At 45.8% G+C, this 24,290-nt stretch overlaps 1 protein-coding gene across 3 annotated transcripts; it reads right to left on the bottom strand.

Moving 5' to 3' along the window:
- Window positions 1-11,761: 11,761 nt before the first annotated feature.
- Window positions 11,762-20,778, bottom strand: btbd3b (BTB (POZ) domain containing 3b). Of its 3 annotated transcripts, none has more exons than XM_049009587.1 (5): window positions 20,396-20,489; window positions 19,921-20,170; window positions 18,599-18,689; window positions 16,129-16,247; window positions 11,762-14,915 (listed from the first exon to the last, which is right to left on the bottom strand). In XM_049009587.1, exons 2-5 carry the CDS (start codon window positions 20,055-20,057, stop codon window positions 13,883-13,885), a joined length of 1,380 nt encoding a protein of 459 aa, XP_048865544.1. In that variant the 5' UTR covers window positions 20,058-20,170; window positions 20,396-20,489; the 3' UTR covers window positions 11,762-13,882. The 3 variants fall into 3 exon arrangements, with proteins under 3 accessions (XP_048865544.1, XP_048865543.1, XP_048865541.1); XM_049009586.1 differs by having other exon boundaries at window positions 20,242-20,476; XM_049009584.1 differs by having other exon boundaries at window positions 19,921-20,778.
- Window positions 20,779-24,290: the final 3,512 nt, after the last annotated feature.

Raw genomic sequence — 24,290 nt, 5'->3', positions numbered from 1 at the left:
GCTCCGTCTCTGCTTTCTTGCCCCAGGCCTGGAGCAGCATGGATGAACACTGCAAAGGATCTTCTAGCGTGCTGTTTCCATGATAACTCATCAGGTCATGAGACCTTGTTTGCAGCATTCTTCACATTCACTCCGTGGATGTGCGGTTTGCTCCTATCAAACCTGCCGGATTTAGGTGGGATTATGGATTTTTCACGTTCTTGGATGCATCAGTCATTTTTAATGTGAAATTCCTGCTGCATTGTCCACCAGGAGCTCCGAAACATCCATGCAACAATGGCAACAGATTATGTTCCTAAGTCTTCCTTTCTGGTTTTCATATAAGATGCAAGGGCACCTGAAACCCCACCCCAAAGGATATCATTTTCGATTGGCTGGGGCTGCTGTTAGTTCATAGGTTTCAGATTTAACTATAGAGAAGATTTCTTGGTGGTGAGTTACAGAAGCACTTTTGACGTAAGTGTTTTACCAGCAAAATCCCACTGCTGGTCTAAACAGTGTGAAGTGAAGCTGAATTATGGAACAGAGAAACAAGAGACATTGAACCTGCCCGTATGTTATCTGATGTTCAGCCCGTCCTGGTTTCACAAATGCACTATTCACCACCTCTATGTTCCACGGTGGACAGAGACTCCATTACCAGAGGGTTTAAATCTACTCTGTGGGATGAGTCTGTCAGCTGTGCCGGCACTTTGCCAAGTTGCAGAAATGAAGATACACCCAATCACACTTTGCCAGGGAAAAAAAACAATATTTTGTTACAAAATAACCCCAACAATGAAAACCCATCCATCCATCTCACATAATCAATCATCCAGCACATGGATGCAGCCATGCTGGGCTCTCTGCCAGGAAGCAAGGGAGAGGACACCCTAGGCAGGGTGTCAGTCCATAGCAGGGCACACACACACACACACACACACACACACACACACGCGGCTGTATCATTGTGGGGACCATCCATTCATTTCCAGGGGAAAAATCCTAATCCCTATTACCCTCTACCCAGACCTAACCTTAACCATAAGTTACTTAAGTTACCATATAAGATACAAGACTTTTGGCACTTTTAGTTTTTGTTTCAGTTCATATGATTTTTATACAATTTATTTTACAATTATACAAGTGAGTTTTCACTTGTGTGGACCAAAAAAAAATGTCCCTACAAGGTCAAAGTAAGGATTTTTTGTCACATTTAATATAACAGGTTTTTTCACATTTTTGTTGCATTTAAGTGAGACACACAACTAACCAAACTTCATGCTTTTGGACTGCTGGAGAAAACTAGGGGTGAAAAAACTCCCACCCTAGAGGTGTGTGGTAACAAGGATTCAAAGGCTTTATCGTCATTTATACAAGTACAATGCAATGCATCATCCTTCAGAGTACACACAGTGATAGAGAGGAGATGAGCACACACACACACACACACACACACACACACACACACACAGGCACAGCACATTGCCACACCTACTACACAATGAACCACCTCAGGGATGAGAACCTGAGTGCAGACATGATGGTGGGGGGGGATGATACCTTAGCACCACACTAGTCCAAATGGACCAGTGTGAGTTTTTTTTTTCCCAGTGGCTGGAGTGTCAATCCTGCCCCCCCCCCCCCAATTTCTCCCTGTAAGTTGGGGACCTGGATGTAGGTTAACACCATAGCCAGAGCAAAACTACTTCAGGTCAAAGGCCTTTCACAAGGACCCAATGGAGTAGATCCACTCCCAGCATTGATGTGACTTGAACCAGCAACCTTCCGATTGCTACCACAGAACCCCAGCTACAAAGCCTCTACTCCAACCTGTTATATATAACAATAAATACCATCAAATAGCAAATAGTGAGGACTAATACATGATTCAAAGTATACATACAATACACAATTTAATTCCATATAAATACATACATTATACAATAACATACAATGTACAGTATACAGTGCTATCCAATGAAGCAATGTGCCTCAAGACTTTAAATCCAAGCAATTATAATGTAACGTTTGACATGCATGGACTGGAAATGTCGTTTTGGGTGCTTTCATCACGTTCAGTTGTTTGTGTGATGTTTTCGACGGAGGCTACATGTGGAAACGACATGATTCGCGTGTCAGGGAAGCAATCGTGGAGGAGACAGGCCTCCCCATCTGGCATCTGCCCACGCGACGTCCCCCACCCCCTTTCCTGTCTGTCAGCTTAAACTTTTTTTTGAAGCTTTGACAAATCTGACCTGCAGGGGGCGTGCCGGTGATACTAACGCTAATCACCCACATTAGACACACCCTGGAACCGCGGAAGCGGCTGCCTCCTTGTCTGCAGGTATCCTCATGTCATTGTCGACAGGAATAATGGATCCTTTCGCTCGGCGGGCGGTAAGCGCGGGCTTGACGTGGGTAAGGCGTGTAAAAGGCGTGAGAGAGACAGCTCACAGCGTGTGCCATGCCTGGCCTCCATAGTGACACCATTGCAATGGCAGCGGGGGGGGGGGGGGGGCATATTCAGAGATAGTGGACTTCCTCCGGTCGACCTTTAAGTGAGAAGATGAGAGTAAGGGTTCCGCTTCAAGGGTAAATCGTCATGGTTGACGCTAACGTATTATTCTGTTTGTCAACCAAGGGGTTACCAGCACCGACAAAAGTGTAACGCATGACCTTGTGAGGTGACCTTCCCATGTGATGAGGCTCGGGTCTTATTTAAATGATGTATTATTCAGCAGTGCTGTTAATTGGAGAGTCGTGGAAGTCATTGCTAAGTTTAGGGGTGTACACAAGGGCAGGGACAGAGGGGCACTGGCCACAGCGGAAAACTGATTGGCTTCTCCAGTGCCCCTTCCCCTGTCACTAAGGTTAGCCCCTTTGTATGAATTACAAAGGAATCCTAAAATCACCCTTTGTTCAGTGGGTATTACTGCTGCCTCATGCCTGCAGTGTTGGGGGGTTTCTGGATGTGCGTAGAGTTAGCATTTTCTGCCTGGGTTTACATGCATCGCTACTGGAGGCTCAGCTTTTCTCCCATAATCCCGTGCAGTTTTCAGTGGATCAGTGCGTCTGACTTGCCCTTGGTGTGTGATTGCATGTGCCTGCCCCTGTTACGACCCAGCACTCCTGTCTGTGGCGGCCCCTGCCACGCGCCCCGCAGTGCCTGGGATAGGCTCCGGGGCCCCCGCAGCCCTCTGCTGGATGAGCGTTTATCGGAAATGGAGGGACGATTGAATGGTATTAATGTGGGGAGATTAACGGCAGTTTGAATCAATGGACCGAAAATTGGCGTGTATTTTTCCATCAGGCCTCTGGGAAGAGAAAAAAGAAAAAAAAAGGCAACCGCTGTCGGAAAAGACGACCTTTTTCCCCTGCAGATACAAAAAATGAAACGTAGCGTTTCAAAGACAGCGGAGGATGGGATGCCGGTCCACTACAAATGAGGACCGAGGCAGAGAGGCAGGCCATGAGGATGCTACGTGAGGATGCTACGTGAGGATGCTACGTGAGGATGCTACATTCTCTCAAAATGCGCGATGGTCCAGTGGCATGACATAAAATGTTAGAAGACACTTTCTGAACAAAGACAAAAACACTGTGAAGGATCAATGCGCAGCTACGTCTTTGACTTCTTAAAGAACGGTCGCTTCGCCACTCAATCTTAAAACATTTTTAAGGCTTGCTGCCAAGGCATTAATTCATCTCAGTAATAGCGTGATCCAACCCGGGCCCTGATGAGCCCCACATCCAACCTGCCTTAACTGAAATGACCTCTTTCTTGGTGGGTGGGGGGGGGGGTGGGTAAAAGTATGAAGCACAAGTATTTTTTTCCAGCGTCGCTGTTCGACATCACACTGTTTTAAAAGGATTTTTTGCGGATTGATTGCTTAGTTCCAGGACAGTTTAAACTCAGTTTAAAAAGTACTTCTTCAGTAAAAGACTGTTTTTAGTGACATTTTGTACTCTTGGTTGTATTTGCCATTTAAAATTTTTAATTGTTTTATAAGCGAGTGCATCTGACATGCTGTGAGCAACATCTGTAGATAAAAAAAAAACTGCATTTAAACAAAAATTGAGCAAAATTGTGCTAAATTGTGTGAGATTATGCCAATTGTGGGCGATTTATATTTTTCACATCTCTGAGAAAAACATCAATGGCTTGTATAACACCTACCTTTTAACGAGAGCTGATTGCTGCAGTGCCGGGACAATGAGGCAGTTTAAAGAGATATGCAGAAGTGATGAATTAAAAATGGCACATAATTCAGGCCGGCACCTCGACCTCGACCTCCCCTGCCCATTAACTCGCAGGCGCGCGGCAGCCGGCTGGGTCCATTAAAACCTCCAGCACCTGTTTCACCGGTCAGTCAGTTAGTCTGCACAATGCTGGCAAGACCACAAAAGCCAGGCACAAAGTACTGTAATACTTTGGTGTGTGAGACAGAGAGAGAGAGAGAGAGAGAAAGAGGGGTCTGATTGTTTATGGGTGCCCACAACCTAAATCAATCTATGCCTCCACCATTATCTCACCACCACAGTGAAGCTCGGTCATTGAGTCTCATTCCACAGTTTTGTAAGGAAATGGCATTTGTACCACCTGTATTACGTTCAAACCTGCTTGCTACAGAACTTTTTCAGCTGGCAGAATGGAAGGACCACACATCTCTGTATATCCATCCATCCATCCATCCATCCATGCATAACTGTTTATCTTATATGGGAGTACAGTGAGCCTGCAACCTGTCCGAAGGTAATGGGTCAAGGGAATACCTTTGAAAGAATTCCTGGCCATTGCAGGGTGCCTAGTGTTACAGTATTGGCTGATGATGGTAATCATGACCACCAACAAATGACTGGATAACTGAGAAAACAGACGCTTCATAACATCGGAACGTCTGATGACCTCCTGTGTTCTGCATCCCACTTAGTCCGATCAGTGTTTGCAGGCTGTTCTCTCTGCCCAGATCCAGGGTGATCAGGCCCTCGTTGGACGTGATGAAGTTCTGCTCAAAAAGAACTTTCTGGAGAAACCTGCCTGACGAAGGGATTTAACCTTCAAAAAAAGAAAGTGCTTTGCTCAGACTTCCCCTCTTCTCTCCTATATTTGCGAACAACTACGGTTTTGATCAAGGGTGTCGTGAGGGCACGGTTTGACAGGAGTATGAAAGCACACTGGAGGGAAAAAAATCAGTTGAATTTCCATAATGCGTTACGCGCAAAAGAATCCCCTCAGGTCCAACACAGGGAAGTGCGAATGCTACCGTAAGCTTAGGGTAAAATATGCTGACGTTACACCCACCCCACTCCCTCAAAAAAAGGAGCTTAGAATCTCATCTGACTGCTGAAAAAAATACAATAACTGGGTTTAGTTGATAGAATCGAGGCTTAATTCAGTTCCTGAAGGACACCAGTCAGTGGATTCTGGAACATGCAATGCCTGGGATTTTGCTCCGGTGGAAGAATGCTTAGAGACACGATTTACACCTTGCCCCGCAGGCCAGATTGCCCGGCCGTGCCAGGCATGACCTGGCCCATCTAGCCACCAAACTGGTTACAATAATACCCCAGGCTTATATGGTGGTCCAGCACTGCCTGCCTGCTGTGAAGAGGTGAATAGAGAAACCATCTGTCTTGATTCAATCGCACCCCTGTCTCTCACCTCTGGAGAAACCTCCACGCACCGCAACTCTGGGTGTCATTTTACCGGGGACTGGGCCTGTGTAGGCCGTAGGGTTTAGTGGGGTCGCACAGAACTTTCCATCCTTCCTGCTTCCTGTCCTAATGCACAACCTATGTGACCCTGTTGGCATATTCACATTTGATTAATTATGACTCTGGGGTCTTGCTGTGTCTCCCAGGAAATATACATAGTGTGTGGCTTAGCAAGTTAGGCCATTGAGAAAGTGACCAGTTCAAATCCCATCCATGCCAAAAATGGCCAGATTCTGTCGGGCCCTTGAGCAAGGCTGGATGGACCACTGACCCTCTGCGCAGACCCCAGGCTTTTTCTCTCATCTCTATATGTGGTATACGTGGCAAACTGCATTCCAATGAACTTGTACAAATGGCAAATGAAAGATTCATTTCAGGAATGTCTTTCACTGAACATCAGGCAAATTGTTGATGAGCTGGTCCTCAAAACCGTAATAACATGGTTGATTAAGTTGAATTTACTCCCAATCATCACAGAATAACTTTCCCTAGAGACCCTTATGTCTCATAAAATAACCACAGAACACAGGCATATGGAAAAGACACATTTAAAACAATGCGGACAAATGGCAGGAGAAAAGGAAAACAATCATAGCTATGAAGAATCACAACTGTGTATCTCCTTGCCTGGTAATTATCACTTGTTTCTAATCGCAATACTTCAACACGGGAAGAGCTTAACAAGTAGACAAACATGCAAATGATTAACAGGTCCTAATTACTATGTTGTTAATAATAAGAATTTTGTGATCGTCTATGTTTTTCCGTTGTTTTATACATTGCCTCCTCCCCCACAGTGTGGACAGGCCTGACTTTACGGACAATCCTGCCTACTTACTTACTGCCTACTTTTTTTATTGTGGTTTTTTAATACAGATTCCAAATGGCATGGAAACGGCTGACATACGCACGGTGACCTTGTTCCGCTGGCAGGTAAAGTGGCAGACGCGCAGGCCATTATCCTGTTCCACTGTCACTCGTGTTTCCCAGAAAAGCGGACAGCGCAGAAAGCCTTAGAAACACAGTGAGGCTGGTGATCGATGGTGTGAATAGTACATTTAATCAGAAGATCAGGAGTCACAGAGATATAATGGCGAGGGGTAATTGATTATCTTGAATCGGGGGCTTGCAGCTGGAAGCAGAAGTCGTGAGGTAGGTGTGGAAAGGGGGGATGATCTTTTCACTCATTAAAGCCCAGACTTCGCAGTTGTACTTTGTCAACAAGCAGATTTCTGCGCCTGAAGGTAAGACCCGTCTCATGTCTCACTGCAGGTTTCTCCCAGTGTGGTATTTTTTGTGGCTGAGAGCTCAAAAACCGAAACGCATTCCTGATGCAGATGTGTTACTTCGGGATTTCACCAATGTGTCGTCTTAATTTTGCAGTGTAGTTGACACTCATAATAATGCAGGGGCATCAGAAGCATTTTGAATGTGGGGGTGGGGGGGACACACTGGGATAAAACCAATATTTTATGTTAAATGTGGGGGGGTCCAAACGAATAATTATGGCGGCGACGCCCATGTAATAAAAGCACAGTTTACTTAGCATCCAGTCGACACTAAAGGAAATTTTGCAAAAAACTGAAGGGCAATGGCTATGTGGGGGTACCAACGTCATGTAAGTGCTGGACAATTCTCCTCCCAAACTTCAAAGGCAGAGTGGGGTCCCTAGCCTGCCTATGGTGTGTGAGCGATGGTGTGGAATCCTGACACCACCCCCCCAGCTTTGTGCCCTACAAGACATACAGGACAACTGAGAGGATTCCTGGTGCACCATCACGATCGTGGGTGGCTGATGTTGCTCTGATAGCACAATAACTTTATGTTAATGCTAATCGACAAAATTAGGCAGCTCTCCCCCCCCCCGCTTCACAAAATTTACTGCTGGCAAACCTACCTCACCCCCTCCAACAGGAACTCTGACCCACTCTGACCCTGGTTGTCCTGTATAAATGGAGAGATTTGCCAGTGAAATGTAAATGCGTGATTATCATCCTGCCTCGTCGTTATGTGAAAAAAGGTCGTGGTAAAGGTGACCACCAGGAGGCGCAGTGTTTCGGACTCTTCACCCGAAGGTGTCATTTCTCGTAACAAGCGGGTCAAACGTTATTTAAAGGGTGTAACAAAAGCTAGGACCTGCTTGAGAACTGCTGGAAATAGGACATTTTTTTCTCTCTCCACATCGTTACAGTTCTATCAATTTATACAGCTGGGTATTTTATTGGAGCAATTCATATTCTGCGCCTTACTCAAGGGTTAGTGAATCATGGCCCCCACTGGCACTGCTATAAAATTATGATCTAGATGCTGCAACTGGCAAGTTACAAGCTATGGATCTTGTAGGCAGCTTATTATACATACGGCTTTTGAATTAAAATTATTTTTGATATCTTTCATTGATTTGGTTCACTTGCGGACCTCAAAATACATTTCAAAATAGACATTCAATTTAATTTGGATAAAATCAGCAATTTGGTTATTTAATTATTCAAGGGCGTTGAACCATCAAGTCATCTACTTAATAAAATAATTAATGATCGTAATTTGAACTGTATAATTAAAGGTCTAAAAAAACTTTTGTAGAAAGGTTTTTTTTTTTTATAAAAGACAGACGCACCCCACCCCCCGAAAAAAAGAGAAATGTCAGGATGAATCATAGTCAGGAACCGTAATTAATTAAGCTCCAGGGCTGGGTTTCGGAAGCACTGAGCTAAGCGAATAGATGTTTTCAGTGGAGCAGTCCCAGGTCTGCCTTCAGGAGCGCTAATAAAAAGAGATTTCAGGAAATCTGCTGAAGACACAGTTATCTGGCCTGGTATTGTCAGGATGTCACTATCTATTTTATGCTTCCACTCAGTACCTTGCATCGCGTGGGGGAGGGGGGTTGAATTTTGCTCGCGATATCAAAAACTCGCGCGCCTCACGCAGACGGGCAACCGAGGACGTTGGGAGTGCAGAAGGACGCGGGTGGCAGCGGTGCGAGTGCAGAAATCAAAAGCACCGCCGCAGAAAGAAAGATCGTGGTATAAGGTGCGCTTGTCAATGTGTTTAAATCTCCAGGGGTTCCGCCAGTCTAATAGAATGGTTTAGAGCTGTGTTGTTGCATGAAAAGAGCACGGTTGGCCGGGTTGGGACCAGACATCTTTTTTTTTCCAACGTGAAATTGATGTTATGCCACGCTCGGCTGATCGTGAAGATTAATTTTGTTTAGAATTGCTGTTTTAGTGGTCTTCACCCGCTCTGTGATGTCAGGACGAATTAATTTAAAATAAGTAACTTTTCAGATCCGATATACTGCCCATTATGTTTTAATTCAGGTGAAGTTGGCGTGGCGGTGAATGATGAAAGTAGGCGATTGCATCCCGGCCCTCTGTTTTGCACCCTGCCATTAACCGTGAGCGGAACACAAAGTACCACAAACCCCGGAACGACCATGCAAAAGCGTGTAAAACGAAGTCGTAAAGATTACGCAGGTTGTCCTGTGCTTTGGGGCAAGTCGTTCTGGGGGCTTGTGTTCTGGCTGCACGGTAATTAAAGGAATGCTGTGGATTCAGTCTATCATGTTTGCACATTATTATCCCGGCTGTCCCAAGCCACCTTGTTATAGTGTGCATGATGGGCACTGTGCTTGCCGTTACCTTTTTGCAGGTATATTATCAATCGATACAGAATGGAAATAAGACACGAAACTGTATTTTCATGGTTTTTTATTTTATTCTAGGGCAGACCAAAGTTCTGTACTCCAAACAAAATTTAAAGTTGGTTAACTGGTTTAAAACATAGCCTTCAGTAACTATAATAATCAGGTGAACAGAGTCACTGGGTGCAAACAGCAAAAGGATTCATTGCCTGTTTTCATAGTTTGATTGGTGTTCTTCTACCATATAGCTACCATATAGCTTTCCACAGCGTTTTGATTGTTCTCTAAACTGTAATTCTGAAAATGTCAACCGGTTTACCTTAAATTAAGAAAGTGCAGCATGCCAATGGTGATGGGTAAAATCTCATTAACCCAAGGCAACGGCGGAGGATTAAAATGGTCGGGCAGTTTATACCTTCCACGTTTACTGTCAGCTGCTGATAGGCCGGCCTTGCTCTTGGTTAGCCCGGTGCTAAATGAGCGCTAGGGTGAGGAGCCGAGGCCTTCCATTTCACGAGCAGAGGTGTGGACGTTCACACTTGACATCGCATTAGGCTCCGTGTTTTCTGTCATGGCTTGACTGACAGTTACAAGTAGCGGCCGTGACACTGAAGTACGCTCGGGCTGACAGGCTGGTAGGCGCTAAAGAGATGGATTGGGAAGTCTACAAAATGAGGACTCCAGGATCCAGTGAGGACCAACAAATGGCTAATGGATGTTCGCTTGCTCATGTGAGGCAGGATATTTCAAATTTAACTGCCACCTTCTTAATAATGAGTCACTGAGACTGACAGTTTTGCTACATACCTAGGGCCAAACTACAGGCTACCGCTAAGCTATTCTCGTCGGACCACAGTTTAGATGAAGAAATCGTGTTATCACAAAATATATCTAGGCACAAGTGATGTTCAAAAAATTCTGTTCCTCCTTTCTTGCCGCTTAATTTATGTTACAGTCCTGCTGACCCAGTACAAGATATTGACTTACCACAGATTTGTGATTTAACTTAAACATCACTCCATACTTCGATTTGCTTGTAAAATTAACTGAAGAACAATAGTGTGGTTTCCCCATAAGGAGCATTTGGCTGCTGGCTTAGGATCATGTCTCAAAATTAACACCCCTGCTATCAACTGAGAGACAAATAAGGAAATGGACTATGATCCAGACAACTGCAAGCTTCCCCCGCTCCCCCCATAAGGGGCAGAGCCACTCCTTTGTTAAACAATGCATGAGAAGCTGAACAGCAAAACAAAACGAGTTGATTTGTAACCAGACCCCTAGATGTCTTGTAGTCCTGGAAATCGTAAGGGCAGAGAACACACATGTATGTCTGGGTACATGGGTACAGGAAGGACTGTTTTTGTTGCTGAGACAAAAAAACGACTTTTGTGTTTTCTGTATTTGAGCCACGATGATCACCGACTCTCTTTAGTTTGGGCATCACATGACACGCAGGAGAAAGGCTGCTCCGGGTGGCTAGTCTGCCGACTCTTGCCAAAGTTGCGTCTCTGCTTGAATGGCGTGCGATTAATGAGGCCGTTTGATGGAATCGGCTGTGCGGTCTAAAATGTTCAAATGATCACTTTCAGCAGATCCTGGACCTGATTTCCCCTTAAGGGTTAGGGGCTGCTCTGACTGAGGAATCGGCACGTCGCCGCTTAAACTCTACAGCCATAAATTTACACGCATTTCTCCTCTTCGGATTAATTTCCACTATTAAATCGAACGAAAAGTAGAATGAAATGACCTCTGAAAAGTGACTGGTGTGTCTGCTGTTTGTTTCCTTCAGCTTTCGTTTTGTACACTTTTTACGACTAAATTTGAGGCTGCAATATTTTCTGCTGAAGTGGTTAACTTGACATTTTTTGTTTGGATGATTCGACTAAATGGGCGACACAATGAGCTTAGCTGAGCTGGAATAGAAAGTATAGCCTCGTCCAATCAAATCGTTACCCCAGCATATTATACATACATCAAATCCAAACATAAAAAATACTTCATAGTGCTTAAAGCCTAATTTTGCCTGTGAATAGAAGCCAGTTTTGCAGGCTTGACATCGCTGCACTCCAGGCCAACGTGTGCACATTGTCCCTGGAAACTGTAAATTGCTTCCTTGCCACTTTTATCCACCTCCGACTCCCGTTTAACGAGAAACCAGCTCCTTGCACAAAAGCAGAGCAGTGGAGGCTCCCTGCCCCAGGGGAGCAGCGCTGACAGGGCCGCAGTGAATCCAGGGGTCGGCCCAGAGGGACACACGGCGTCTCCCTCCAGCACAGTACTATCATCGAAGCATCCTGGCCACAAACAGCGGAAGGGAGGGGCAATTCATCACCAGAGTCGTACCGGGGTATAAACAGTGGGCTGGACAGCAGAGGGAGCAAATGAGACAGAACAAATGGATTAATTATGGGATGTCCGCGTTGCAAGAATATTGAGTCATGATCCACCCGCCCTCCCCTAAATGAACACCATTACAAAGGCAATTATAGGACCTGCTTTTATTTCGCTTCTGAGACAGGTGCAAACGTTCACAAGTCTCCCGGCACCTCCTATAGGATGGCCATGGAGCATTTCCACACAGCGCCCCCTCTAGGAAACACTGCTCCATCTCACCTTTGAATAAAGACACGAAGCAGCCCACTGGAGGTCCACGGGAAACGACGAGAAATAATAGGTGTAGACTTGCAGTCCATTTAATTCTTCTTGTTTAACCTCAGTATACATTGATACGATTGCTTCAACGGGACTTTAGAGCTAACAGAATTAGCACGGTACAGTAGTGTGCAACATATTCACTCTGCAGCTGTCGAAAAACTGCACATTAAATAAGTCATTAACAAATTGCAGCTATGTGTTCATCCACAGTCTCATATTCCCAGACCAGCAGCTCATTGGACAGTTCTTCACCTGACTATAGCTTTTGACACTTTTTTTTTTCCACCCCCCAAAAGGAAAATATTAAATCTCACGTACATATATAATATCCACAGTTAGGTCTAAAGATTCACTACAGCCGTTTGTTTTTAGTGCATTTAACAGGCAATAAGTGTGGAAAAAGCTGGCAGAAGCTTTGAGGACACAGGACAACAGCCAAAACAAGCAGCGTATTCGGTCTAAGAAAGGTCACCTTAGTCCACACTTCAGCAAGGAGGAATGGGCCCGTAGGCTCGAAGGTCAAGGGTGGCCATGGAGCTGAAGATCAGCCTTCGCCGTGGCTGCGACGGCTTCAAAATAACGCTTAACATGCCTGGTTCAAGCAGGCTTTCACCGTTACAGTGCAGTTTTCTAGCCCGTGGAAGCTTTGCGAATTTATAGCTGCCCTATTCCTATTTAAGGACATACGACTCCAGAAACCTACTCTTCAGTTCATAAGAACTGAGTCAACCCATGTCCCATTTTTATCCTTCCTAGTTTTCTCCATTACGCCCCAAAAAATGAGATATTGAACAACTTTGGGACAAAAAAGTGCCCTATATCTTCCATTTAACAGACTATATATAGCTATAGTTTTAATGCTTTTAGTATCCCATTTATAGACGGGCAGATGTTCAAGCCATGCTTTGTGATTTATTTATAATTTTTTTTTTTTTACTAAAACACATGTAATTCTTAAAGACTATGGATCGTTATAAATATGCCATAAATATGTCAGATCATTAGTTAAATGAAACACAGAGGGGCACTCAGATTAACATTAAATATACACACCTACAAATAGGTCTCGATGGACCTGAGCTAATTGTGTCGCTACTTAAAGTTCTTCTGGAGTGAGAATGGCCTTCATCACTCCCTAAATGTTAGTACCTCATAACAGTGTCATTATAAATAGACAACAAAAGTTGATTTGATAGAGAAGTATCTAATTAGTGTGTAACATGACACATGTTGAGCCTGAAACATCTAGGACAACAAAAGGAAGCCCTGGAAGCCACTTGTGTATTTTGACCTCCAGTACACCTGGGGGCGCACTCTCCTTTTCGCTAGACCAGTTCTGCGTGATATTGCTAAGACGCATTTTCATTTAAACATCTCAGGTGTTAAAGGTGGAGACTGAACTGAGAAGAAGAGAATTGAATGGAGGAGTTTCATAGTTTATGTACGAGTGAAGTGGTAAGAATGTTTTTTGAATGCGTTTCAGTGTTTTTGTCTGACATAACTGTACTGTTCGTTTTCCATCGGACTTATGAACTCACCAGTGACTGTTCATCCACTCCAGGGCCAACACTCGTACTTAGGACTCACACACTTATACGTAAAGATTCCCAGGGCTGTGGTGTATCCTTGCGTTTAGTGTTACATGTTAGGAGAACCTGTGTATATCGTTACCCCTGACTTACGCCCACTAAGGCCCACATGTGTCACAGGTGCACGGAAAACTGAGCAATGCACAGCACGGTAATGAGGATTATTTCTCATTTCTCTGCTCGGTTTGACAGACACGGTAAAACGGAAGTGTGACAGCGGTTGTGCACTAAACAGGATCAGGTGAGCAGGAACACAGCTCTGGAGCGGTACCGAAACCGATTGGAGGACAGCAGAGACTCAGGCATAAAAGATGAGTTCTGGGATCTGTCCGCCTTGCACGCCCGTCCCATTGGTGCTCTCCGAGGAACACTGGAACTGGAAGGTCACCTTCCCACACTGGACTTCCGTCATACCCTCCTGGCCGAAATAGCTAAGCTCATTGCCGTCCAGGATAACACTGGCCGTGTAGAACGTGTCTGGCTCAATCTGCACCGGATACTCAAACCACACAGGGAAGGTGTTGCTGGAGCCGTCTGAGAAATACTTGCTCAGGTTCTGACCCAGTACAACTCCCTGGCGCTTCAGTTCGATCTTGGCACTATACTCCGCTGACCCGCAGCTGGAGCCGTAGAGACCGAAGCCAGCGATGAAGATGCGCTTGTCGACCGCAAACTGGATGCTGTCGCAGCGTCCACGGTAACGCCATTGGTTGCTCCGGTAGGCACAGGACTGGAACCGGTGGCAGCGTTGAGGCACCAGACCCGTCCTGGGCTGGCTGACAAACTCTAGGTCTGGTTTCTTGGCTGCCGTGTACCAAAGGAAAATGTCATTGGTCTCGGTGAGGGTGAGCACGCCAGACTGGGCGGCACCGTTGGCAAAGTCGTCCAGGGCCATGGTGGGAATGCGAATCAGGTAGACGGCCTTGCCCAGGACTTTGCGTTTGTTGTCGATGGAGAGTGCCAGCTCCTGCCGTTGACATTCAGCCTCGGCCCAATTCATTGCCGCCTCAAATACCACCATCTCCTTGGCGTTGAGGGTCTCCCGGTTGAGGATGCTCTCCAGCGTCTTGCAGTCAATGTCGCAGAAGCCCTCGGACTTGAGTGCCAGCTCAGCTTGTGCATCGATGACTTCCCAACAGCGTTGTGTCAGGTCAGGCTCCTCGAACAGGCAGCTCTGCGACAGCAGCACACATGCGTTCTTGGCGCTCAGGCTAGTCTCCAGGAAGTTGACGCAAGCCCGCGCCAAATGGGGCACAATGTATTTCTTAGCCGCATACAGGGTGGCCAGGACTGTGTCGGCACTCAGGTCGATCTCGTCGCAATAGATGTACCTGCGGAAGAGGAACACAGACCACAAACAGGCTCAGTCATAGAGCATCCCCGATACCAATGACTCTCTCAGCTACCTAAATGTCAATACATATATAAGCCCTCGTAAGTTTGCCTCAATTTCATCCCTGGGAGTTATGAGAAAACAAAAACATACTAAACGGCTCTTCTTGTGCTTATTTAAAGACCACCCGCAGTTAGAACTGAGGAAAAAAATGTAGATATTAAAGCAGAGCGTTAAACTGGCTGTAAAAGATAAACAAAAATTATTCTAAAAATTACCGCTATTTATTTTATGTAAATAAATATTTTTTTCAATTACCATATGAATATGCTAATCTTCTGAAAGGTTACAGCATGCAAACCTCTTTGGCGACCTCTGGAATAGGATCACGAGATGCCATTTAGGGATGAATTACTCAGTGTAAGCACAAGTACGACCCTCCCCAGGGACACTATTTAGCAGAGAGAGGGCTTCCACCCACAAGCACATGGGACTGGGACCTCTTCGACCGCCACCGCTACCCGCTTTCCGTCTTTGTCTCTGCGTCATCATGCACGGTGCGTCCGACATCCCGGATCCCGGACAAAAACGGGGGGGAAAAAAATCCCAAAGTGGTTTTCACAGTGGAACAGAAAGCCCTCTGTTTGTTAACTCTGAGTGCGCTCACATGTTCCTCCCACTCACTGGCCCTTGTTTCCACAAAGACCATGGGAAAACAGAAGAGCTTCAAAGCTGCCCCCACCCATCACCACTAAAGGGCACGGGGCTCTTAGAAAGGCTCCTGAGCTCTCACGACAAAGAAGGCTCTCAAAAATAATAATGATAATAATAATAAATGGGAAAAATGAATCATTTTCCCCACGCGCATCAGAAAAGTGCCACGTTTTATTTTCCTCACATAATGGGGATGCATAAATTCTTGAAAGGCCTGAATTCTGATAGGTGTCATGCAGTACATTTTCAGACTGAACTGACGTGGCAATTTGGGGAAAAAACATAAAATATAACAACATTAAGCATCGGGAGGAAATTTATAGCAGTATTTTCCAGAAAAGGTATTACTCAGCTGGAGAGTGCAGTGGATTTAAAAGATCCACCTCGGTTCATGCTGCATTTAGACAACAACGAAATGCAGGCAGAAGGTAAGAGTCCGATATTGTTTGGGGGGCGGGGGGGGGCTGAAAAAGTCATCAGTTAAATGAGAGCTTTACTTCAGCAAGGCGAGAAAGGCAGCCGGCTCCACGTCGGGGATCCGGATCTCATCGTCGCCCTCGGCCAGCTCCCCGTAAAACATGGCATGGAACACAGAGCTACCCACAGCCAGAACGTACTGCGTGGGGGAGAGAGAGAGAGAGAGAGAGAGAGAGGAAAAGAGAGGGTAACCGCTAATGAGTGGCTCACATGACAAAGGAGGGTATCTTTTTTTTTTTTTTTTAAGCCCTGTTTTAATGCATGCAGCAGTCACACGATCACTTGCATGAAGACGTGGCCGTGGAACATTTACAATGAACTCCCCCCCCCCTCACAACCCCTGCAAAACCCAAGGCACCACTATCCACGCTCACACACTCATGAGCGCCCCCTACTGTCTGCGCCCTTTCAGGCAGCCCTGGTCATGAACCTCACTGATTCTGCACAGTCGTTCATTTCTAGCTTCTCTCCCCCAGTCCACAGCTTCCCAATATTGCTGGTTTTCACTCTTCTAACGCCACAATGCACACGCACACAGTCCATTGCTACACTTTTCTGGGGAAAGGGGATGGGGGGGGGGTGTGCAGCTCAGCACAGAGGGTGATGCTGGATGCAGAACTGGTGACCAAATCTGCAGGAGATGTTTGAACTGTTTTGTTGAGCAGTCGAGGCTGTATCAGTTCGGTGTGTTTAGCTGCCATGGATCTGACCTAAATCCGGCATATCCTGCGGTTTTACTAAATCTGGTCGTTACGTCCATCCCACTTCCAAAGGCACCACTGGAGCACACCTAGTGCTCGCACAGCTGCTATAATTATTGTTGTAACCGTGTCCGGGTGTCACGGTTTAGCTGGACTGAAATAGTAATAAAAATAAATTTAAAAAAACTTGGGCAAAGATGAATTTTTCCCCCCAACAGTCTTCAGCTTGCGTCTGAAACTGAAAAGAGCAGATGAGTGATTAGTGATTGCGATGAGAAGTTCAGCCTTTCATAGACCCCGTCTCTGAGCAGTCATAAAGACGGCAGGTCTTGGAGGGGACGCGGTGACTGAGACAAACTCAAGATGCATATTTATTTAGCAAGTGCTCTCATCCAAGGCGATATGCAGTCGAGAGATTGGGGTGAGACGGTACCAGGGGTGACTGAGAGGGGGGGCTAAGGGCTCTGTTTTGGGACCCAGATCACTCTGCTGACCTGGGCATTTATTCTGACGACCTTCTGATGACTGACAGATTGTCCTAAACGGCTGAGGCACAAACTGCGCCGTCAGTAAGACCAGCGTGAACCTGAACAGCCAAAAATAAAAATATTAAAACAGCAAACGGGATGCAAGGTGAGTCAGCTGCTGAAGTACTCTGCTTTTTTTTTGGGGGGGGGGGGGGGATTCTTTCTCTGCATTGCACACACAATAAGTCCCAAATGCTGCGGTCTGCTCCATATCACAAAACTGCAACAGGAAATAAGCTGCAAATAAAAGCACGCTTGCTTCTGAATGCCGGCCAAAAATTGGGAAGGTCCCATCCACACAAGTATCTCCGCGTCTGTGCCTTAAAATTTAAATAGAAAGCTAACGTTTTCCGGAAATGCACTGAGTGGGATGGAAGAAAATAGAAAAATCGGCATTCCGTCCATGGGCTAGCATTCCGAACCAGGGATGAGTATCAGCAGATGTCAATGACCAGGTGAGAACCACAGGTTCCAGTCTGCAGCGATGGTGGTGAGCAAGTTATGGCAGATTGGATAGGAATTGAACTCCCCTGCTGTGTATGGGTTCAGTCTTACATTTGACGTTATATTTTTTAGAACAAAGCTTAGCAATCACTCGTCATGCTCACAGGGATCCCTACAGTCCCTTCATGAGTTCATACCAAAGCATAGTTATGACAAACATAAGGGGATTCTGTACCGCTGCAGACCAGTAGATGGCAAAGTAGTTAAGGGTAAAAAAAAAAAAAGAAATCCCAAAGAGGGAAGCTGTTTCTCAAGTTCTAAATAAGGTACTGAGACTGAATTTTGTCAATAAATACATAACTGTATAAAACACATCTTTAAGGGCTCTGAACACTACAGTGTCCTGTGAACAACGCAAGACTCAACAGGTGAGGGGAACATGTCTCGTTGTCCTGATCGCCACGGCAACGTAACTCACGCCGGGAACAGGCGCGATTCAGCACTGCACCAAAATCATGAAGAGCCCAATGCTGAGATCACAGTGGGGAAGTTGGGGGTCCCATGGGGGATGTGGCACAGCTCATGCTGTCAGCATTCGCTTTGACCCCCCCCCCCCAACCCATTCATCCCCAAGCTCCGTTTCCTCGCATAACTGAGCAAAACTGCCACAAGATGCAAACGTGCAGGATTTGATTAGCATTACGTGCTGTAATGAGGCAGATAATTTATACAGCACTGCACGGGGCACCCAGCAATGAGATATTTATTTTGACCCCCCCACCTATAAACGTGATCCATCCTCAGCCGTCTCCACTCACCCTGTGCCCAGGCAGTCTCTGCGTCCCCCCGGTGGGGCCCACCACGAAGTGCACGTCTGCCATCAGCTCGTTGTTGAACATCACGGCGTTCCTGCAAACCAGGAGCAAACAGGCGAGTCAGGTCAGGTGGCCGGGGGGGGGGGGGGGGGGCATTGCGTTCCGGCCCCTTCTGAATGTGCTGGAGGGTGTTCAGCGGCTCCTCAAACATCACAACATCCCTGGCACAGATGGAAACGTCCACATGCCCAGGAAGCCTGCAAATCTGCGTGGGTGCCAAGGCAAAAAAACTTTGTTTTTTTATATTTGTAATTTTCCCCCTCTTGTAATTTAAGTTTTTCTCCCACTCAAATTTAAAATACAGGTTTCTTTGACAAAATCAAGGGTAAAAAAGACCACATGCAGCCCCCTAGCCCACCCCCAACCTCGACCAAAGCAGTCAGGGTTTAAAAGTAGCTCACCTTTGGCCTGTTTGCCAAACATCGGACAGACAGTAATACCCCTGGATGGATCATGGATCCTTGATTGACTTTCAACTTTCCTTCCCTGATTCACTGTCTGCCCCCCTCCTCCTCCCCAGGAATCATCCCAGCCTTGCTGAGGTAAAAACAGCAAGCACCATATTTCAAAGCAAATGTGCATACACAAAATGCGATGTACTGCAAGCTAAAACCCTGGGTGTTAATAGTAGAAGGAAATGTTGCATCTGAAATGCGACTGCTATTAGACTGCGGGACAGTCTTGAGGATGGTAAACAAGTGGCCGCAGTGTGGGGGCCCTCTCGGTAAACACACCCGCTGTGACAGGAAAGGGCTTTCCCCTCGCCTCGTGTCTCCTGCACCGTGGAGCCCCCTTCCGCATCCCTTGCAATGCTGCAACGTGTCATCGGGTGTCTGTTCTCCCCGCCCCCACAGCACTGCAATTTGCAGGACGCCGGGGGCAGCATATGCAGGAGCGTCCCCGGTGCAGAAATGTCCCGTCTGCCGGACACCCACTGGGAAGCATGTCCCTCCCCCCACCCTGCCTAAAAGCAGAACAGCATCCTTCAAAGCTGCAGCATCGCATGCTGTCAAGCCAAGACGAACGCATGTGAGCGTTTCTGAGCCCAGATCCTGGTGCATCATCCTTCTGAAGGTCAACAGCAGGAAAAGCGCATGTTCCCCCAAAACGATGCCAACGCGCCAAAACGTGGCCATCTGCTCGGGCACTGTGCGCACTTTAGCCGCTCTCAAACTTTGCGGGAGGTTCTGGGTGATCCTCTACCACTCCCCCCCGCAAGTCCCCGGACCTGCGCGGGTTCGAGCCCCGTCCTCGCCTTGACCTACCTCTCCCTTATGGTTGGGTAGAGTCCTTGCCAGTTGCAGCTCTGAATCGTGTTGTTGTTGTTCAGATTCTGCTGCTGATACTGCTGGACAGTGGTGCCCGAGGTCGCCTTTTTGGCAGGGAAGATCTCCGCTGCCATCTTCTTCTTCTTTTTGGTTTTTAGGGTGATGATCTCATAACAGACTGGGGGCAACTTGGAGTTCGTGGGGCTGCCCTTTTTGGCCCCTTTGCTCGACCTACTCTTCACCGACTCTGGAAGCATCAAGAAAAAAGTCAGACATTTCATGTTCCTCCCCTTGGCATCGACCATGAGTCTTGTTTACCTGCCGAGCAGTGGAGGGACGTGCAGAGAGGGCATTTAAAAAAGGCAAGAGAGAAGGGAGAGGGACAGAAGGATGAATAAACTCTCGGAAGGGCTAACAGGGCAGCAGCAGAGAGCAGAGCCGAGCGTGGGGATCGAATCCTCTTTGGTGTCACCTTTTCCAATGCAAATCGGCTTCTCTGCCCCCACCTTTCCTTCGTCCCGCCAGCAGAATGCCTGGCGTCCGGGAAAAAAGCCCTTCACTCTTATTTAAGTTTTATCCGGAGCAGCAGAGTCCCACCAACTCCCCATTATCATCAGTTGTAGAAATGAATCGATGGCTCGCTCCGTCTTCGGCTTCCCCCTCCCCTCCGCCTGTCCGGGCTGCCTGTCCTCTCCCCCACTCGCTGACAGACTGGAGATTTAGTGCCGCTGCAGTGGGGCTGGCTCGCCTCACTTCAGTGCAAGCTCACGGCTCCCTGGGATCCCTGCCGGAGACGCCTGCCACGCCAGTCTGCACACAGGCTGTTTTGCTGACTACAGGAGTTGAATGGATGAGCGGAGTACAAATTGTAACCTCCCCCTGCAGACGGAGCCAGGCAGCCTCCGATGCAGAGCCAATCAGAGTGTGCGGGGCCTCTGATTGGCTGCAGTGCTGCAGCGCAACACCTACTAGAATATGCAAACCCAGTCAATTAAAGTAACAGCATCAACACCTTACATTTAACTGTAATTGACTAGAACCCCTTTTCCAGTATAGCACAGACTAATCTGCATTTAATAACAAATACACACACAAGCACACGCAAATCAATGCTCACATTAAGCTTTTTTTTACCGACAAATTAAAGTGTTAAGAAATATACTTTACAATTATTACATCCTAATAAGATGACGTTAATATTACAGTTTACCACGCATCTGCTCTATTGATGGGTCTCATTACAGTGGGAAAACGTCCCCTGTATCATATTATTTAACGGCAATCATAACAAATAACGATTCACCTTAAAAATAAGCTGCTTTATGCGTTTTATTTCCACAGAGTAATACTGATCCCTCGCATGCTCACAAACATGCCTCTTGTCATCATCTACTGTTTGAATGAAATTTAATTTTTAATTATGATGTCTACATGATGAAATGAAATGCTGTCTACAGGTTGCCGGAGTACTTGGTGAGGCTAATGAAAAGCACACAAGCGGCCCTGTGGACGGAAGACAGCAGTTCATACAGCCTCCAATCGGCTCAACAGCCCCGCAAAATTCCCCCCAAGAAAATGTATTCGCAGCGTGGGAGAGCAATGACGACGGCCCACTCGCCAAATGGGAAATAAAACCACGCAGGGATTATGTATGCAAAATGATCCATACATATTCTCCGATATCCAGAACGTCATTTATCTTCCACCATACTTCCGAATATTAAGCTGAAAATAATATGAATACAAACATGCCACATTACTTCTGACTTCGAAATTGATGTCTGCATTTTAAAGTGTTTAAATAAACAACATATAACTTCGCTAAACACTTCATTAAGGTTCGATGCTACTTTAATTATTTTAAAGGGTATGTTATGTGTACAGAAAGCATATTTTTTCACCTGATTCTATTTCGGAAAAGGGGGGTCTTTCTCTATTTGTCTTGTCTTTCTCCAAACTGCTTATATACCGTAAATCGTCAGTGTTAAAGGTTGAGTAAGCATTGCTTTAGGGCGTATTCGTCATTCTCACAGTTAAACACATAAGTGGTCGTGTATTGGAGAAAACGATCGCGGCAGAACACACCAGTATATGCTGAAATGGCCCTTTCTGCGCTTAGTATTTTATACTTAATCCATCCCAGCAGTTAAAATCGGATCGCAGCCTTGGCTGGTTTAAAGTCGAGCAAGTTACCTGCGTTTACTTACATAACACGCAGCTGCGTAGGTTTACAAAACGATCGGTATATTTCTGCAAAAAGAGTTAACGAGGAGAGGATGAAAATACAAGGGAAACGAGTAACGGTGGTCAATAGCAGATACTGCTGGGGTAAGAAAACTGATTACACGATAAACGTTTACATGTACTAATGTAGTTGTGCATACATACGAAATGACGCATCTAATAAGGACCCAGTTATTGACCGATTAATTTCAATGACTTAGGAAAACGGAGGATATATAAAAGTGAGAACCCATAGCAAAAAGAGAGAAGTCCATAGTATGACGTTCGTCTACATTTACAAATACCCACTGAATCGTTTAGTTTGTCAATGTTATCCCGTTAAAATATCCCATATGGACTATACTTATTCCATGTGAGACAATTTTTTCCCCCCAAACAAAATCTGAATGGTAAACACCGCGTTGAAAATTACAGGTAGGCTATGCAGTAGGGATTCCCTAACCTTAAATTTTAGTCTAGCGACACAAGCACCTTAAACAAAGCAAACAGGGTAAACCATCAAACGCCGGTCCGATAATGTATTACAGGGTGTAAGCGTTTTCTTAAGGACAGACGTACCGGCAGCATGTCATTTAAATGGAAAATAGTATCAAAGGACAGTTTTGTTTAACAAAATGCAAATGAGTCCAAAATCAAGCCAGTAAAAACAGAATTGATTTTTGTATTTCTTCACGGCAAATAGTAAATAGAACGACTTAACCCAAATATGTTTCCAGGAGCGACGAACAAAGTTGGTGGTTAAGTTTATTAAAAAGCAGGAGCGCAAAACGCTCCTTTAAGGATTGGAAATGCGCGTTAATTATAACGCAATTCAATGGGCTTCCTTCTCCTGCACAAGACGGATTAAAATTGAACCCCTCTTGAATATTAGCAAAATCATATTACACGAATAATGAAATAGCAGGATTATATAAACCCTACATGTAAATGCATGTTTTACATTGGGGATGACGTATTATACTTTAATACCGTTTAATTTAAATAACGGCGTTTTAAAACAATTTGGACTAGTTAAATATGTAGTATTTTGTAAATCGACATTCGAAGCAAAAGTTCACAAATACAGAAGCGTTACTGTTATAGACCGAGGCGCGAAATTCAATCCAGTGAATATTACGCATATATCCCCGAGTTTCTGCAGGGACTCGCCCCCCCCCCGACATCTATTACTGCAATTAATGGCACCACGTGGGACCTGCCTCTGCTTCAGGATGTGGACGCTCACAGCCGCCATACCCTGTAATCTGTTTTGACTATTTTCAGTCCATGACCATACAGAACGCACCATCCACTGAAACCGTTTAAGTCATTTCAGCTTATTAAAGACAATAAATCAAATGCATGCTAATGCTAGCCACTGCTAAAAACTCCTTTTTGTTACATACTCAAATTACATTTTTTTTGCCGCTGCTGGTTCCTACCATTCCATTCGAAACTAACAGGAAGCATCAGAAAATGGTATGAGACAGGATCTAAAAGCCAAAATACATAAATGTATAGACCCAAACACAAATGCGTGGCCACTTTTGGTTTTATTATACCGTAAACTGTTATTAACTTGCTCTTACCCGTAAAGAAAACTTAACTCCCCAACCAATGTAAGCTGTCAGCAGTAGCTTACAGGAAATATCTGTTGGGCATTCGTTTCCTCGAAACAGATGGCGAAGGATCAGCCTCTGCTTCCAAACAGTGTGGACCAAGGACACGGCGCCACACGTTTGTGATTTATTGCCGCAAAGACAAGCGAGCCAAACTCCGGCGATGACATTGGCTCCTTTTCGCTCACTGTGAGTTTGTGGAGCTGGATGTCGCATCGCTTTGAGGCTCAAGATCTGTTTTGCAGATTCGACCATCAGCTTTGCCTCAGAGGGCATCACTGCTGTTCCACGAGTCTTTGTGGATTATGACAGCTCCACGTACGTCTTTAGAACTCCGGGTTTTTCTACACTCTAATAGTAATGAGTATGTTTACTTCTTATTTTAGCCTGAATCCATTAGAGGGGTAGACCCACACAAGACCTGTGAAATGTCAAAAGCAAGTGTCTGTTGCGGCCAGAGAATGAGAGATGACAGGCAGGTGATAAGTCTACTCGGTGCCACTGAGCGACAAGCATGCCAGCAGA

This window comes from Brienomyrus brachyistius, chromosome 3, assembly GCF_023856365.1.
Source record: "Brienomyrus brachyistius isolate T26 chromosome 3, BBRACH_0.4, whole genome shotgun sequence".
Classification (NCBI taxonomy): Eukaryota; Metazoa; Chordata; class Actinopteri; order Osteoglossiformes; family Mormyridae; genus Brienomyrus; species Brienomyrus brachyistius.
Note: the sequence above shows the minus strand (reverse complement) of the source record. Positions and strands in the feature narration are given on the sequence as shown.